Source organism: Indicator indicator, chromosome 7, assembly GCF_027791375.1.
Source record: "Indicator indicator isolate 239-I01 chromosome 7, UM_Iind_1.1, whole genome shotgun sequence".
Taxonomy (NCBI): domain Eukaryota; kingdom Metazoa; phylum Chordata; class Aves; order Piciformes; family Indicatoridae; genus Indicator; species Indicator indicator.
The window spans coordinates 2515931-2534863 of record NC_072016.1 but is presented as its reverse complement, the minus strand read 5'-3'; the positions used below and the strand labels follow the sequence as shown (position 1 = coordinate 2534863).

Here is an 18933-nt window from a genome sequence, read left to right as displayed (position 1 = left end):
TTTTAGGCTTATATGTGTGTAAACACAGAAAATTAAATTTTATCAGGCATTGCATGGCCCTGCATCACTGCTGGTAAGCTCTGATGGGTGGTGGTGGAAATAATTTCATCAAAGCTGGTTTTGTTCTGTATTGGTGATGGAAGTTCTGTTGTGCTGCAGCCACAACGTTGATGGGATCACTGTGAACAGTGAACATATCTTCAGTGATAGTTGATCTCTGACAGGAATCAGCAAAAAGAGGCAGCACTTACTTCAGTAGCTTGAATTTAGTTAGTGGGGTAAGGGGAAGAGTGAGCAGTTTGGGATGGGAGCTTCATAAGTGAGTACACACTTCAGAGTATTAAGGGCATTGTCAATGCCTATCAAACCTGGGCAATTCTCTCAAATTAAAACACATTGAGGACACCAGAGCAGATCTAGGGTCAGGAAACAAAAGTGCATTCTTGGAATAGCAAAGTTTCAATTACACATTTCAGGATGGATAGAGTGTTGGAAAATACACAGGTATCAGAATGAATGTCAGTTGTCAGCTGCACATCTCAGACTTCCAAGGTCTGGTAAATGAAGTGTATGTAGGTGGATGAGTTGTATTCCTATGTATCTTAAGCTACTGTGTGAGTTTGTGCATGTTCATCTACTGAACATGGGGAGCCAAGATATTTAATTTGTCTGGATGTTTCTCCAGTTTTAACTCCTCCACCTTGGAAAGAGTGAGTTTTTGGTAGATAATAGCCAGCTTCCTGTCCTTCCTCGTTTAGAAGAATATTCTTTTCTCCTTTGCATTTGTAAGTTTGTTCTCTTCTACACAGATATCAGTTGTTTTTAAAGATTTGTTTTCACTTAAAACATTTGTCTTACAAAATTTATTCTTTCCCAGAGTCTTAAACAGGTACTACACTACTAGAAACTCTTACTGAGAGTATCAGTAATGTGTCTGTACAACTACAGGTTATTCTTCATGTTTATACTCTTTCATTAACTTGCACCAAGTGATGATTTGAATAAATGTGGAGAGGAGCACCCTTCATAGATGAGAAAGTTGCTGCTTTCTCTTTTACTTCCTTTGTGGTTCACTGGAATGCCTTAACAGTAGGAGAAGTACATAAAGTAGGAGAAGTAACATAAAACTTAACTTGTATACTTTGGTTGTATTCCATGGAGTTGAGAGTGGTTTAACAAAAGAGGAAATGTGTATCTGTGTGGATATAGAAAGAGGATGTGAAATAGTAGTTGGATAGATATGGGAGAGAGCTGGGGCTGAAAGGCAGTATCTGGATGTTTAAAGCTACATTTTTAATGTCACGACCTGTACTCAGTTTCCCTATAGCTATGCAGAATTTCAGTCAAGTTACAAAGTGTAATGGATATTAGAAGAATTAAGCCTCCATTGAAAAAAGTCATTGTAGCCCAAAACAACTATGTATTTTCTACTGAAATACCTGGGAAATAGCTTGGCTAGGGCTTTAAAATGGAAACTTAGTGATTTGGTTGTAACTACTTGGTAACAAACAAAAATGAGTAGCATACATATTTTATTTCAGGAATTCTGGTGTATTTTGTACCCTTTAAGGTGGGGAAAGTGGAGAGAATGACCATCTCTGAATTAATTGTCCTGTTGTGTTTACTCTGGTAAAAACAGGAGCTTTGTTCTTTCTTCCAGCTACTGATCTTCTTTTGGCTTGGAATCCCATTTGTCTGGGTCTGGTAGAAGGAATCATTGGTAAAGTTCAGCTTCATACAGGTATGTGGCTGTTTTTGATGGGATTTATTGTGTGGTTCTTTTTGTTGGTGGTGGCATTTCCCTCCCCCGCCCCCCTTCTTCTCACTTTTTTTTGGTAGAATCACTGACTGAAAAAATAGCTCAAATGGAATTTGTGGTGCTCTTTGCAGTGGAGGAGTGTTCTGAAACTATGTAAACTTGTTGAAGTCATTATATTGTAGCTTCAGAAGCAAATTCCCTCTGTTTGCCAGGTTTTTGTAGAAAAGAACTGCATTCACAAGGAGTAGAGATTTGTTTGAAATTCTGGAGACTCCATGTAAGATGCATAAAATTCTTGTACCCTATGGAATAATTCTTTCAAGCACTTCTTGCTGTTCTCCTGTGGTTAGTGGAAATTTTCACAAAAATACAAAGCTTGGAGTTTTGATGATATATGAAAACCTGAAGAATAATTACTGCCCTGGTAGATGATTATTTGAAACTAAAAGGAACACTTAAGCTTATTTTCAGTTGAATGTAAGGTATAGCTATAAAATAGAAGCAGATGTAGAATGCGTTGTGACTTAATTATCTCCAACTGATTCTGGTAACTTGTTCCTGTAAAATAAGGTTAGTGCTCTTTTACCTTTAGTTAGCTGCAAATTCCTATAGCCATAATAAATATTGATCCTTACTAGCTTTGTCTAGAAAGATTTTTCTGCAAGTAGAGCTCTAATATCTATTTGCTGACAGACAGGAAAGCTAGCTATAAACTCTGCTGCACTTACTGTGTGCTGTTTTTTGTTGTGAATGCTTAGCCCCTGAATTTAAAGTAGTGCCTGGCAATATGATCAATACAGGTAAAGTTTCAAGTGTGTTCCAGGATAGTAGAATGGATTAAGTGCTGAAATGGATCAGATGCTTGTGCTCTATTGAATAGAAAGAGATTAGTCAAGAAGGCAATGACATACCAGGAATAGGGAAGGAAGGAAGACAGGGACTGGTACAGCACTGCATGAGATGATGACAGATCCTAGTTCTGGGAAATGCTTGACTCCACATTTACTGTAAGCCCTAGGTCCTGTTCCTGAGAGGAGTAGTTCAGAGCCCATGTCTCCATGAAGGTTATAGTCATGTCATCTTTTTGGTTGCATTGCTTCATCTTCTTTCAACTTCACCTGATTTTTTTTTTTTTTCCCCTTGTGCTCATTCTACAGATCTGTTCAGCCATCCTCTTTCAGGTCTGATGATGTGAAGTGGTTCAGAATCTACCATCTCACTTTACCTTCTCACCCAGGTTGTCTGTGCTGTTTAGCATGTGCTTTTCATGATGAATGATGGCTAAACTCCAGTAATGACTTTTTTCTGCTGTGGGAAAGTGCTCTGTGATTGTTTTTAGCATGTTGTTTTGTATTTGCTTTTTTTAAACCAAGCGCTGAGGTACACAAAGGCCTTTTCCCCTTCTCTCTAGGGAACTCAGTTATAAAAGCCTTTGAAGTGGAAGACTTAGTCAAATGCTTTCTGGAAGGTCTAGTGTTTTATAGCAACTGAATATCCTTGCAGGTGTGCTTATTGTGAGGCGTTTCCTCTGGTTATGAAAGCCAAGTTGAAGCTTTCCCTAGCATGTGACACTTCAACAGGTGCCAGCTTGCTATTGTCAAGTAAATCAAGATTATCAGGTAATAAGCCTGATATCTGGTCATCTTTCCATGTTTCCTGGAGGGCTACTGAATCAATTATGTTCATCTGTTCAGTTGCTGCCTAGGCCAGTGGAAGCCTTTCGCTTCTTCTCTGCTTTGTTTGGTGGACACCATCACAAATTGTTCAGACTGTCCTTCTTGTTTATATTGTGGTGTTTAGTGATGCAGCTGTCCTGTAAACAGGTATTTATTTTCTGCCTTTAAATGTCTGAAGAAAGATAGAACCTTGAGATGTTTATCGTTATGCTTATGCTGAGAACTGCTGCTCCTTTGAATTTGCCTACAGATTATGAATGTTCTCCATCAGAATGCAGTCAAAGTAAGGGGACTGAGTTGTCTTAGGTCTCTTGAAACCTATTGCTGTCAATGAACTCTCACTTGATCATATTAAAATTTAGTTTTATGTAATCCTCTAGCTGAATCATCTAGCACTCTGTAACAGTAACTGTCTTCATTACTTATTCTTGTATCAATCTTTGTCACCTGGAAACTTTATCAGCAGAAGTATAAATATTTAACACAGCAGGACCATTATTCCCAGTTAGTAAAGGCACTGTGCTGTGGAAGCTGGTTGAAATGCTTGTCTCCTAAAGCAGAGCTGGAAGGAGGACTTGTTGCTCTGGTTTCTTCTCCCTTGCCTCCAAACTATAAGGATCAGAAAACCTTGAAGTTTTTTGGCTTACTAGAATCCTGTATGGGCTTGTCCTGCTCAGAACCTTGCTATTAGCTCTTGTTGGAAAGAAGTACTGGTGTGCATTAAAAATACTTAGCACATGCTGACTAACACTGGAAAACTGAAATACCTTTTCATGTGTTAAAGTTGATTAGCTTTTTGTCTTGGGCATACATCTTTTATTTTTGAAAGATTTGCTTAATGCAGGAAATAGTGGAGTAGTCCTAAAATGACCTTGAAATGTCCCCATAGTCAGTTTTGATCTGTTTTTAATTTAACATTGAGATAGCCTGGACAAATTGCTGTAAGCAGGGATAGGATTTAATTTGCTCTTAATCTTGCAGTTGTTATTGCTGGCCTAGTGCAGGAGAACTTGTAGGAAAGCTTCTGTGGCAAGGAAGCAGTCTCTTAGAAAGCAGCTAGCCAATATTACATGGTTTGTTTTCTAATTCTCTAAAGAATTTTTGTCATGAGAGGGTCAGTTGTACCTCTAGACATAACTCTGCACTCACAGTGAAGATGAAAGTCTACTTATAAAGTATCATTTGTTTCTTCCTCAGTGCTGAATTATCTTTAAGAGGCTTTTTTTTTTCTTTTGAGGGGAAGGAAAAAATAACCCAAACAATCAAACCTTAATTGAATATCAGAATACAAGGATATGGTAATCTTGCCTTGTTCTGGCTCATTTTGAAATGACTTGTAAGAAAATACAGAGTAAGAATGGAAATAAAAGGAAAAGGATTTTAGGATGTCTTGTTGGGATTAGTTACTAAATTGGAACATTGCACGTTTTCTCGGTACAGATCCACAATTCAAATTGTCTCTGCATGATCTGCCCATCTAGAGGCAAGCATGTCTCTTGCATGAACAGTTTCTCCTTTATAGAATGTTAATTTTGTTTTGTGGTCCAGTTGTCCATGCATACAAAACATCAGTGTAGCCATTCAGCTTCCTTTTGTCAAAATCTCAACACAGAAGGAGAAAGAGCTTGTGGTTTGTTTTTTTTTTTTTTTTTTAATAAAAAGTAGATATTTTAATCCACTGAAATGGTTAATGGTAGCCTGAAATGGAATCGCTTTTGATCAGAGACAACATTGTAGTGCTAGAACTTGTTCAGAGTTAATACTTTATATGTACCTATAATCAAAGTTGGATTTCTTAGCTAATTTCAACAGCTTACACTTAACTTATTCATTACCACTGCATGTTTTTATTTCTTGATCAAAGCACATTTCTGTGCAGTCTAATGTCAGTTTATATATCAGTTTGATGTGCTTTTTCAGTGTGGGTTAATTAATACCCGAATTAAATACTGCTGGCAGAGGCTCCATAGACTCAGCAAATAGGAGAATGGAGTTCCTCTTTTCCTATCTCCAGGAAAGGAAAACTTTTTTTTTTTAATTATTGTTAGCATGCCTCTGCATCTTGATAGAAGGAATGAGTGGTTCAGCATCTGAAATCTCAACGAGATGTAACTGCTACCCTTTCTAACTTCATCCAGTCAGCAAATTAAAACTTTGGTTTTTGCTTTATTATTTGGGTAAGAGAAGAAAAAGGTAGCATGGAATTCCTTGTCTAACATTATTGGAAAAGGCAGCATGTGTGGTAAATTTATGCACATAGAAACACAGAATGATCTGGGTTGAAAGGGACCTCCAAAGGTCATTTCATCCAAGCCCCTTTGCAGCCAGAAGGGACATCCTCAACTAGATCAGGTTGCCCAGAGTCCTGTTGAGCCTCACCTTTGAATATCTCTAGGGATAGGGCCCCAACCACCTCCCTGGGCAACCTGTTCCAGTGTTCCACTACCCTCATGGTGCAGAATCTGTTCCTAACATCCAATCTAAATCTGCTTTTCTCTAGTTTGAATCCATAGCCCTTTGTCCTATCACTACAGGCCTTTGCAAACAGATTAAGTATGTGAAAGCATTTGGGGGAATGAAATACTAGGTTGTTTGGTAAGCGTTGGAGAAAATAAACAGCAGTGGTGTGCTGCCAATGAAGTGAAAGAAGAGCTAAATTCCTGTTTTAGTGAAGAATGGCATCTAATAGCTTATTTTAGGTACAGTACTTTAAATTACTTGGTGCCATCTGCTCTGCCACAGTGCATAAAACACTAAAAATGAACTTTATATTTTGAGAGATGATTTGAAACATGCAGTGTTATGGAATGACATGGCTGTAGTGTTCGTTTCCTGTACACACCATACTTCCCTCATGGAGTAGGCAATACCTAATCTTTTTTCTTTCTCTGTTCTCTGGAACTGCTTTAACTGCAGAAGCACCACACAGGGATCCAGTCATTTAGACAATTATAATATGCTGTTTCTCTGGCTATTGTTGAAGCTTTTACTTCAGGGCATACTTTATTAGATAATTACTTCCTGACTGTTTTCTTTTGATCTGCTGGGGAATTCCTGTTTTTGTGCAGTGTTCTCTGGCTGTAATACAAATAGACTTTTGAAATGTACACCAAGATGATTTTGAGTGCCTTCTAGAAGAATTACAAAGGGATACAGAACTCAGTTGTCTGTTAGGCTCTTAACCTCTTGTTTACTGCTACCAGGGTTTGTTAAGATGAGGTAAACTGAAGAGTAGCCAGAGAATATTTTTCTTTTCCAGTTTTGACTAAGGTGTATCTGCTTAGAAATAACTTTATATGATTTCCCCCTGTCCCCAATGAATAATTATTTCACTGGATCTCTGGATTGTATCTTTTCTTAAAAGAGTATCTGGCTTGTTGACATACAGTGGTGACCTCCTCACAGGAGTAAGTTTTGTGGCTATCCTTCTGTAGGTGGGAATGGATAGAATAGAAATACCTGTGTGGATGCACTTTTGTACTCTCCTTTTGTAAAGCTTGAATTGCTCTGGGTTTCCAGAGGCTGTATTGGCTTTGCCTGTAGGAAAGCAATATAGAAAATGGTTAACCATTTTCAGATGAAGTGGTAGACATCTCTATATTTTGCTGGTTTGTGGCTCTGGATGACCTGATCTAGTTGAGGATGCCCCTGCTTACTACAGATGAGGTTCCAACCCAGACCATTCTATGATTTCCACTTCTTGTTTTAAAAGCATCTTCTCACTGTTGCTCACTCTAGAATCTGTCCTGCTTTCCTCAGCTTCCCTTTTCTTTCCACCTTACCCTCACAGTTAAATGGAACGTTGGAGGCCAAGGCAGATGTTCACCAGTTTGTGTTCCAGCACCTTCTGCCAGTGAGGATGACTGTCTTCCTGTTATTTGCTGTTGCTCTCTTGCCCTTGTTATCCTCTGACCGGTTTTAAGGAGTCTCTGTATATGGGACAGCTTCTAATGACCTAGTCCAGCCTCAGAGCTGACCCTATGTGAACAGAGTGACATCCTGAGATCCCTTCTGATGTGACTTGTCTCTGTGATCATGATTCAGATGCTACTCTGTTTCCTGAGGAAGTAGTGCAGGACTCCTTTTAGAAGATCACATACATTAAATGAGTGATGCATGTCTTCATTCCCCTTCCCCTCTTTGTCTCTTGGGGGGCAGCTTTTGGTTCTCACAGCACATTTGTCATTGTGAGGATCTGTAGTTTTAAATAAAAAGGCTTCTGAGTGCTCAGCAAAAGCACATCTCTCTTCTAAAGATAGTAATGTGGAGTCAGAATAAGCAGTGGATGCCATAATTCATGGTAGTCTATTTACAAGGATTATTCCTTGTCTTTCAACAAGAAATTGCTACTTACATCTTGTCAGATTTGGACTGAACTGTTCAAGGAGATTTTTTTTTTTTTTAAATTGTAGTTATTGGAAAGATCCTCACAGCTTTGACATACCTTTAATTCTATGCTGAGAGCATATTGGAAAATCTGGGAAAGAGCAAAGCTCTGGATGGGTTGTGGCTTTAAACACATTATCCTGTGTGCTGTTTTTTTATTTTATTTTTTTTCCTTTAAGCACTTGAAGGATAAAATACTGTTTAGAATTTACTGAGCAGGGAAAACAGACTTTGTATTTGCTCTAAATCCTCTAAATAGATGTTCCAAAGGCTATTACTGTAGTGAAAGACATAGTACATGACACAATCTACTGTCACAAGTGTGGAGGCTTATTTAAATAATCATAGCAAGCTTTTAATGTCTGTGTATGACCTCTTCAGTTTAACTCAGTTGGTTGCTTCTCAGTTGGCAGAAATAGTAAGTGTGTATGTGCGTTCCCTTAAGACTTTCTGTGCTTTTCCATGTCTCAATACTTTTGATTCATAAAAGCCCAGCATGCTCCTGATCTAACCAAGGGATTAAAATCTAAGAAGTTTGTCTACAGGTACATTCCAGCAGTCAGTGGGGATGCTTGCTCTGTTTCCTTCTCTTTAAAGTATTGAAGTTGCAACTGCAAATGTTTTAGATCAGATGTGTGCATGGAATACATCTCTTAGGAGTGCTTTGTTAATCTTTGGTGTGTAATTTCTACACCCCTTAGATGCATATACTTCAGGAATGATGCTGTGAAGCTTGAAACTTACCTGAGCTGCTTTGTGACATAGTCCATGTTTGCTCTGCAGCTGTTTTCAGTCATGAATCTTGTAATCAGATGCTACCTGTGCCTGTCTTGTTTGCTGTTTTATAGACAACAGACGGTACAAAGGGGCAGTCTTACCTTGCTGTCACTTGACCTCTGGCTGTCCTTTTCAAATTGTGCTGCCATTAGTGACACTGACAATGTGCATCATCCTAGAGACTGCCTTATTGCTGTAGACCCATAGAATTGTCAGGGTTGGAAGGGACCTCAAGGATCATCCAGTTCCAACCTCTCTGCCATGGCCAGGGACACCTCACACTACAGCAGGTTACTCAAAGTCACATCCAGCCTGGACTTAAAAACCTCCAGGGATGAGGCTTCCACCACCTCCCTGGGCAACCTGTTCCAGTGTCTCACCACCGTCATGGTGAAAAATTTCTTCCTAACATCCAATCTGAATCTACCCATTTCTATTTTTGCTCCATTCCCCCCAGTCCTGTCCCTGCCTGATACCCTAAAAAGTCCCTCCCCAGCTTTCTTGTAGACTCCCTTCAGGTACTGGACGGCCACAAGAAGGTCTCCTTGGAGCCTTCTCTTCTCCAGACTGAACAGCCCCAACTCTCTCAGTCTGTCTTCATAAGAGAGCAGCTCCAGCCCTCTGCTCATCCTCATGGCCCTTCTCTGGACACCTTCCAGCATGTCCAGATCCTTCTTGTAATAGAGGCTCTAGAACTGGACACAATACTCCAGGTGGGGTCTCAGCAGAGCTGAGCAGAGGGGGAGAATCACCTCCCTTGACCTACTGGCTAGGTCAAGCAGTGGTAATTTTAGCTCTCATGAATAGATCTGTGAAATAGTTAATCTCCTTATTACATTGGAGACGAATAGTTATGGTTTTGTACACTGGGGTGATTATTTTTTTTTCATTGCTATGCATAATTACGAAACATAACAACAGTAGAACCATCATTCTCTGGAGCCTTCTAGTCAGAATGTTCCTGGCAGGGCTTTTACGCTGCAGAGAAGCTTCTGGCAGACTAATCAAAGTAAATGCTTGATAGACAAATCAAAGTGTCTACTAATCTATTTTCTAGATTTACCCTGGTGGCTACTTCTAATTCGACAGAAGGCATTGGTTGGCAAACTTCCAGGAGACCATGAGGTTTACAAAATAACAAAGATTGCAGCAGTTCCACTTTCAGAAACAGAACCTCAGGATCTGGAATTAGAGGTATGACTGTCCTCAATGAATTCTGGCTTTCTACCTTCTGCTTCAGTGAAATTTTAATGTGAAATATAATAGTGAAACACATCTCATCTTTTTTCCTTATGTATGCAGACATTGAACATTTTGTGCTTTTTAAATACCATTTTGATTTAGGTTTTTTTTTAGTAAATAGAAATCACAAGTTATGCTAGGGAGGGAATTGACAGTAAAATGGTACCTAAATTTCATTAAAACCCTCAAAACCAGCACACAGCAACAAAGTTTTTATTAGTGGAATTAAGCAACAGATCATTTGAGAACAAAATGGAATCCACTAGAATTGTTTAAAGGGACAGAGCTGTGGACTAGGAGAGGGATCTTGGTGTTTTGTGTAAACCAAAACAAAACAAAAAAAACCCAACCAACCAAAAAAAAGTCCCAAAGGTCTCCAGATTTACCATCCTAGTCTTTCAGATGTAGACTTCTGTAAATCTTAGTGCTCTAAGATGATGTGCATGCTGGTTATTAGACTGTTGGAAGAACAGTTCTGTCTTCAGGCTTCTTTTTGGAATGTGAGGTGTGAGGGGGTGGTGTTGAAGGGGCAGGATGACTTGTGATCTTATCTATGGAGCCTGTATGACAGCATGAGAATCCTTCCCTGAAGAGAGAGTCTTATGTGGAATCTCCAAAGCTTTGGTGGAATTGTAGGAGCATGAAATGCTGCTGAAGCACTGCTCCAGAGTTTGGTATACAAGAATGTGACTTGAGATCTGGATGTAATGCCTTGCTGGTCTTAGTTGTGTAGCCAAGAACATACCACATCTGCTCTGTGCTTCATGCCTGGCAACTTGGACAAGAGCTCAGATCTGCAGTGCCCTTTTCCAAGTACTTTGACTTGCTCACTCCTGAGGTTATCCCCAAATATCTATGATAGGTTTTTACTTTTTTGGAGGGGAAGAAGCCCTCTGAATCGGGAGAGACTATATATATATATATATATGTATATGTGTGTGTGTATATATATATATATATTATTAATGGGTGCTCTTGCTTCCATCCTCTTTTGGAATTTGAATTCTGTAACTTGTCTTCAAGGGAAAAAGCTGACTTTAAATATTGCAGATTTTTTTTTTCCGAAAGAGACTAGATAAAGGGAAAACAATCCAGGTAAGTAACACTAATTTACACACTGTAGCTTGGGTGGGGAGGTGAAATGGATGTGGAAGTCATGTCAGGTTGAGGCAGAAATTCACACAATCATGGAAGAAAATGTTCTCTGTTAAAAAGATGGAGAGTTATGCTATAGATGGAAAGCTGTATGTCTCCCCTGTGTTTCAGAGTGTCTCCCTAAGCTTTGTAGATATTGCAGTCTGGTTTTTGTAGACTTTATTTAAAATTCTTTTGACCTATTTAAAGAATACTCAAGCATTTGCTTCCATTCAATATCATTATTTAGCTTTGTAAAAAGCACCATTTTGGGATAAACAAGCCAGAGAAGATTACACAGTCACCAGATGAGACAAAATTTCTGCTGAAGACTCTTACTCAAATTAAATCAAATGTGTCTGCTCCAAATAAAAAGAAGGTAAAGCTTTCTACTGTTTTCTGGGTGTTTTTCAAAGTGGTTACTTGGTAATTCAGAGGTTGTGGTGGCTGATTGAATGGAGTACTAAAACCTAAAAAGAGAGCCTGTGAAAACCTGCAGAATGTGCAACTCTTCTGTCTCCAAGTTCAATTTAATTTCTGATTATTTAACTGTGGCTTGATTTTTAATTTAAGTATATAATTTTAGCAGAATTACTTAAAGTGCCTTCTTACCAGGATTAGCTTCTAGTGGGACTCTAAACTTGATAAAAATTGCTCTGCATAAGAATCTCTCTAACATAGAATTTGATGCACAATTTGGTGCACAGCTCTTCAGAGAACACCATGCAATGTTACCAAAATGTTTTGAAGATGGTCATGGTCTGGATTAGAAAGTCCAAACAATATTCATTAAAATTAGACCAGGTAGATGCAGTATTTCATATAAACTCTTGGGATTGAAGCATACTCCTTGAATGTAAGCACCAAAAGTTTTAAAGTCTGACTGCTTTCAATTCTTTACTGCTAAAAGTAATAGTATAATATTCCTGAAGATGCTGTCTTTTGTGTTTATCTCTGCTAGGAATTTTAAGATCCTGCTCCTCAGTGGGAAAATGTTTGTCTCACAAGGTTAGAAATGGCTTTTAGCAAAGCCTGAAGTCTCTTATCAGTCAAAGATTTGAAAAAGCCCGTTACTTTTTTTCAGATTAAAGAAAGCAAAGAGAAAGAGAGGCTGGAGAAGAGATTATTGGAGGAACTGTTCAAAATGTTCATGGATTCAGACTCCTTTTACTACAGCCTTACTTATGACCTAACAAATTCTGTGCAGAGGCAGAGTGCATGTGAGAAAACTAACTTAGCATTGTGGCGGAAAGTAAGTGTGCCTGGTGTTGTTTGGGGTGTTTCTTCTTGTGTTTTTTTTTTTTTTGTGTTTGTTTTGGTTTGTTTGTGTCTTTCTGCCTTTTGTTGTTGTTACTTTTTTTTTCTGTTCTGGGAGATGTGCTGTTCAGTAATGTATGTGGCCCAAACTTGAATGGCCACTTTCTCTGCTGCTGTAATATACAGCGACTTAAGATCTTGCCCTGCAACCAGCTTCAGTGCAATGAAGTGAAACAAAGGTTACCAGCAGCTTGCCTTGAACTGAGCTGTTCAAAAGCAGTGAACCCTAGACTTCCATGTACAGTTGCAGTGAGTAACACCTGGTGCCTTTACCACCAAACCTTAAAGTGTTGCCAAAACTACTCTTTTTGTTTTAAACAGGTTGATGACAGATTCTTTTGGAACAAGCACATGATTGAAGATCTCATCAGCCTTAATGTGAGTCTTATTTCTAGCAGTAACATGTGTTATGAGAACCATTCTTCAGCTGTAGGTGAAATGTTTGTTCAACACCTCAGAGAAGTTTACTTAAAAACCTGCTTAGTAGACATGGCAGGGCTGTGCCTTCTGAAGCCAAACAGCTGGTGTTATCTTCTTCCCACAGCCTTCTAGCTAGCGTGTGATCATTAAAAATGAACAACAACAATTAAAAATATTCTTACAATAAAGCAATGCAGAGTAATTTGAGGTGTGATCCATTTGTGCTGGTTTCTGAAGGCAAATTAAATGTGCATTCATCTGTGAAATGGCTTATCTCTGGACAGAGCTGAACTTGGTAAGAAGTTGGAGGCAGAAAAGAAACAAATTCCTGGGTTTTGAGACATTCTTAAGTGGAGAATATTGTTTATCTCCTTGAACAGAGTAACTGATGTAACAGTAATGCAGAACAATTATTCTGAACAGCACTTCAGAGTAGATAAAGCACGTTCCTGGCTAATAATGAGTGTGTAAAGAAACATAAACCAACCGCTCCTCAATACATGATCTCAATTTTGAATTAGCCTTGTAGAAAGAGGACTGAGTTACTAACTACTAGTTAGTATGTCAGTTAGCTCAAGTCTTGGGTTCTTTAAAGATACCAGCAGACATCTTAATGTTATGCTCTGCCTCTCTCCTTACTAATTTTGCAGGATAAACATAGGTGCTCTGCAAAAAGTTGTGTGTAATGCAGGAGCTACAACATGAAAAATGCAACTACTTATAGCTAGGAGTGGATAACCCTGAATTAAGGAATGTGAATCTCAATTCTGGTTAATAACTTGAGGTTTTAAATATCAAAGCACTAATGTATAGAGCCCTGAACCGGTTGGCTTGGGTACTAAGTTAGTCCATATAAAGTTTACTGAAACAGGGTAACAACATTATACTTAGTTTTATCTATCTAGCTATATAAATCTAATACTCTGTCCTCATAGATATTGCAAAACTGCCTTGAAGCTGAAACTAGGTAATAAGTTATCTGTATTTATTCAGATACCTGCTGTATCTGAATTGACTGTGCTTGTCTTTGACGTGAGAAATTACTGCTGTGAGCTTTTAATGTGCTTACAAGTTGTATGCAACACTGTACTGAAAACTCCTTTTAGGGATATTGGGAAAGAAGCTTTAAAATATTGTAGGTTTTTCTTCTGTCCCTAGAGATCCTGGCAGCAGAGGAGGACTTTTTTGCCTTGCCTTGATTTAACTTGTGTCATCTCCACGGAAGAAGCTTAAGTTGCTTTCTTCCTCCTGGTTTAAAAACTCTGAATCCTTCTGATTCAAAAGCCTTAGGAATACTAGAGGAAAAATGCTTAGAGAAATAAGACAAGGATATGACAAAAAATTCTTAAAACATGAAAAGCATGCAAAACAGCTGTGTATAAATATGAGAAATGGCAGAAATAATTGCAGGTAATGTAGAGCAAACAGGAATGTGAATGTTTTTTGTAACCTTCAGAATGCTGAAGTGGACTTCTGGATTATACCCATCATACAAGGATTTGTGCAAATTGAAGAACTTGTAGTAAACTATAGTGAATCTTCTGATGATGATAAGAGCAGTCCTGAAACTCCTCCTCAGGAATCAACTTGTATAGATGACGTTCATCCAACATTTTTGGTGGCACTTATTTCACGCAGGAGTCGGCACAGAGCTGGTAGGCAAACATAGTTCACGGTACTGGGTTGTTCCTGAACGCTGCAGAGGGATGCAGGAGATAAAACTTGAAATAGTGCTGTGCTGTTCAGCAGATGGTCAGCTCTTGCCAAAGTATGTGGCTACAGCCTTTCCTGCTTTTAGGAGGAAAAGAAAAGGCTGTAATGCATGCAGCACTACACAGCTGTTACTCAGAGGTGTTACGAAGTGAGCTTCACTAATCTCCTAGTGTGCACTGAATACATCTTTGGAGGTCACAATTCTGAGACTAAGTTCCACCTTTGCAAAGAACAGCTTGGTTAGGACCTTGTGTACAGCTCTGTCTTCATGGACTTCAGTAGGCCTGGGTGGGAGTTAAATTTTCAAAAGTCTTCCTTTGAGGGCTTGGACAGCAGCTAAATAGAGTTGAAAAAGCACATGTGTGCATGCCCCTGTCCCAAGAGATGTGTGCGGGGCCAAGGGGTGAAATAAGAACCATGCTTTGGTATTGCACCTTACTTGACTTAGTCTAATAGTAGTAAGGCAAACAAAAAATATTCCCTGTCCTTAGGAGCACAGAACAAAAGACTGAATCACTTTTTGCTGTGGTAGGTCCTGTTCAGCTCTGAGCCTTTTCAGCCTACCAGACTTTTTAAGGTATTCCTAACTTTGTCCAACTCCTTTCCTACACAGTCAGGCTTTTAACTTGTCCAAAAAACCCAAACCAAAACAAAAAAACCCCAAAAAAACAAAGAGGGAGAGTAAAGCACCTGTTGAGCTGACCCTGATATGGGGCTGGCCTTTGTACCACAAGCTCCCTTCAATGCATTTAATTCAGTTCCCTGTGTATAGTGTGCCTTACATCTCAAATGTTTCTTATTGATTACCTCTTACTATTAATGACACTATGCTCATCTGATGGCTAGTCCAGAACATAAACTGAAGGACTTCCTCCCTTGATACAGAAAGATTGTTTGAGTAAATTGATGCAGTATTTTGAAGAATGAATTAACCACAATCCCCTAATTCTGTAATACGTAATTTTGCCCAAGAGTTCCATTTAATGACCAGAACAGAGCTGGCTAGGGAAAAAGCTGCTGTGGTCAGAAGAGCAATCTCTGTTCTGACTGTGCAGAATTAGTTAAACAAGTTAAAATAGAGTGGGGAAGTCTTCAGTTTTGTGGAACATACAGGTCATCTGGGGCTGCTTGGGAGATCTTTATTGTGAGAAGTGGAGTATCTGTCAATAAAAGTGACCTTTAGGTTCATGGAAAACGCTAAACTGCCAGAACTGATGAGCTTGCCACAACAGGATATGCCCTTTAGAGTGGGCTAGCTACATTTGGGACTTTCTAGTGCCAGTAGCCTGCCTTGCCCTGTCGACTTGCTGGCCACTGCTCCTTGTGTATCAGCGAATAAACAGCATAACTTTCAGGGATTGGACTAGGCTAGGAGTGACTTTCACCATTGTTTGTGGATTTTGGCTAGAGCTCTCTTGTCAGCATTGTCAAAAATGGTGACAAAAGTCCTTTAATGTTCAATATTTAAACATGAATTGATCCTTCTCACTCCTCCTAGGGATGCGGTATAAGCGAAGAGGTGTTGATAAAAATGGAAACGTGGCGAATTATGTGGAGACAGAGCAGCTGATTCATGTTCACAATCATACCCTTTCATTTATACAAACAAGAGGCTCTGTGCCTGTTTTCTGGAGCCAAGTTGGTTACAGATACAACCCCCGGCCCCGACTGGACAAGAGTAAGTACTTGTGTGGAATACCTAAAGATCAGAGTTCCTTTAGAAAGGTTCACTGGAGTGTTGCTGTGCCACTAGTGCTTTGGTGGCACTCTCTAGAAGGCAGGAGTAACAGTAATGATTTGACTCTTGTTAACTGCTACTCTAATTGCAGCTATGCAGAGCTCTGATTTCTTGCCTGTTGTATATTTCAAGAAGTCTTGGATTTTAATATTTGATAAGTACTTGGTTTATGTCTAGTCTTGCTTGTTGCAGTGTTTCCAGTGTTGAGAAGAGACAGAGTTTGGCTTTCTCCTTTGAGAATCTGCTTAGAAATTTAAGAATCTGCTTACGAATGTCTTACAAATGTCTTTGAACACCAAGATGACTTATGCAGAGGTTCCTTCTGCCTGGAGAACTGCTATTTCAATGTTGGAAACCAGACATTTTATTTAACACCAGTTCTCTAGTGTGCTTTTGTCCTCTCTGAAATTAGGTAGCATCTAGTGGGCTTTGTCAGATCTGAATTGCTCCCTTCTCCCCTCAGAAATAAACCAAAACATGTAAGAATATTAACAAGACTGACAAATCTGGATGCTTGTATGAAGCAGTTTTTCATTGCTTGGGCTTTCTTAAGGTAGAAAGACAAAATCTTTTCTAGGTTTAGCATTGTAAAGGAGAAACTTTCTCAGAAGAAAGCTGTTACATCCAAGATCTTGTATAATCAGACTGCCACTCTCTTGGGCTGACTGGCATCCTAGGTCATAAGCGTACACTGCTGCAAGTCCACTTTGTGTGTTGGAATCACATTCTCCTCTAGTGTGGTCTTCTGCCATTAAAAACTATTTTTAGGGCTGAAAATAAAAACTCTTTCCAAGGTGGCTCTGATGTTGGAAAGTTTAACAGCTGTTCTTCCTCTTGTCTTAAGATCCAGAGTAAAATGGGCCTTTGGGGGTTGCTTAGGAACTTGTGCAAAGCACATGATTTTAAGTTGAGAAGCAGTTCCTATCTTTACAAACAGGTTAGGTGATTTTATACAAAGCCTGGAGATTACTGGAGAAGAATGGCTCATTGCCACATCGTTGAACATTCAGATACAGTCAAAGGGAGGAAAGTAAAAATAAAACACTTAAGTTTTCCCCTGCCTGATATTTGGGAGACAACATTTGATTAGTCCTAAATAAAACCTTGTGCTGTGGCAACTTTTTCATAGAGCCGAGCAGGTTTGTTGTGTTTTGGTTTTTCCCCTTTCTTTCTAAGAGAATTAGTCTCAAAAAATATTGAGGAATTGCATTTAATTTGGTAGATTTACAAGTAGGAATTGAGACTTTGAGGAATCAAGTGGGTAGTGGTTTTGGGTTTTAGTTACACATAGGGGTTTTTTGTCCTTTAGGAGAACTGGATAAGACTTCCAGTATTATCCCCTGATCTGCATGTCACCCTTTGCAAATTGTAAACCTTGCTTGTAATTCAATTTTGTTTTTTCAAGAGATGCAAAGCAAACATCTCTTCTTTTTCAGGAGAGGTGTTTACATGGGGGCATGGTGGATAAGTGGAAAGATTAAATGGGCTCAGCCTGCTCTGCAACAAAGCCCAGAGTAAAGCAGAATTTATGAAGGCTGTTTTATGTACATTGTAACAGAACAGCAATGTGGAAATTGAGCAGGTTGAAAGATGCATCAGAGTAATTCTGTACAATGTGTCCTGTGTCTAAGTACTTTTAAATGAAGCTATCCAAACATAGCCCCATACTAGCTACTATGAAGAAGTTTAACCCAATCTCAGCCAAAAGCAGTGCAGTTGGCTTTTTAGAGAATAGGTTTGGGTGTGGTTTAATACTTCAAACAGATCTTGTTGCTGAACAGGCTGCTTCTGCCTTAACACTGTAGGTGAAAATGAAACGGTGTCCTGTTTTCGTGCACACTTTGAAGAGCAGCTGAAAAATTACAAGAAGCAGGTGAGTGCTACATGATAAAATAGTCATCTCCTGAAAAAGCAAGGGATGGATGTTCATGGTTTTAGCTTGTTTATCTTTTTGGTATTAGGAGTTGTGGTTTTCTAGGAGCTTGTTGATAATTGGAAGGGTGGTACATAAAGAGAACTTTACTGAGTGCTTCAAGGATCCTTGTAAGTAACCTCTAAAAAAAACAGCAGTAACTTAAATGTGTGGGCCCCACTTCAGTTCTACCTGTCCTGTGAATTCATAGCTTCTCTGTGTTAAAATTCAGCTAGGCAGGTAATTTTTAGAGCTTATTTGATCTTGGGTACAATCTAACAAAAATTGTGACCTCAGCATGATTGCCTCCAGAGCTTTTAACTCTTGAGCTATTTGTTATTCCATGCTATGTATCTAAGTAAATCATACAGCAGATGAAAAGTGTTAATTAGTTAAACTTTTGAACAGGTTATTATTAATTTGGTGGATCAGACAGGCAGAGAAAAGATTATTGGAGATGCTTACCTTAAGCAAGTTCTTCTGTACAACAATGCAAATCTGACCTACGTTTCATTTGACTTCCATGAGCACTGGTAAGAAACCTTTTTAAAATGTCACTTTACATCTTTTTATTGACATGAAAGGAGGAGAAAAGCCATTATTATTTCCACTTCTGCATGAAACACTGTGAAGTTGGGAAAATGCATTTTGTAAGCTAAAGCACTATAAGAGTTCAAGTTTGTGGAATCATAGAGTAGTTTGGATTGAAATGGACCTTAGAGATTATTATGTTCCAAGCCTCCTGTCATGGGCAGGAACACCTCTTAGATGAGGTGGCTCAAGGTCTCATCCAACCTAGCCTTGAACACTTCCAGGGTTGGCTCCAAGTTTGGATAACCAAGCACTGCTGTTTGATCTT

The 18933-nt window shown here is 39.0% G+C and overlaps 1 protein-coding gene across 1 annotated transcript in view; it reads left to right on the top strand.

The window, feature by feature from the left end:
* INPP5F (inositol polyphosphate-5-phosphatase F) overlaps window positions 1-18933 on the top strand; it is a 47535-nt gene that overhangs the window by 15242 nt on the left and 13360 nt on the right. Inside the window, exons 2-10 of the mRNA XM_054382782.1 lie at window positions 1661-1741; window positions 9656-9792; window positions 11225-11353; window positions 12059-12226; window positions 12613-12669; window positions 14168-14366; window positions 15923-16102; window positions 17968-18035; window positions 18483-18607. Coding sequence (XP_054238757.1) covers window positions 1661-1741; window positions 9656-9792; window positions 11225-11353; window positions 12059-12226; window positions 12613-12669; window positions 14168-14366; window positions 15923-16102; window positions 17968-18035; window positions 18483-18607 — 1144 coding nt within the window. The remainder of the gene's footprint in view (window positions 1-1660; window positions 1742-9655; window positions 9793-11224; window positions 11354-12058; window positions 12227-12612; window positions 12670-14167; window positions 14367-15922; window positions 16103-17967; window positions 18036-18482; window positions 18608-18933) is intronic.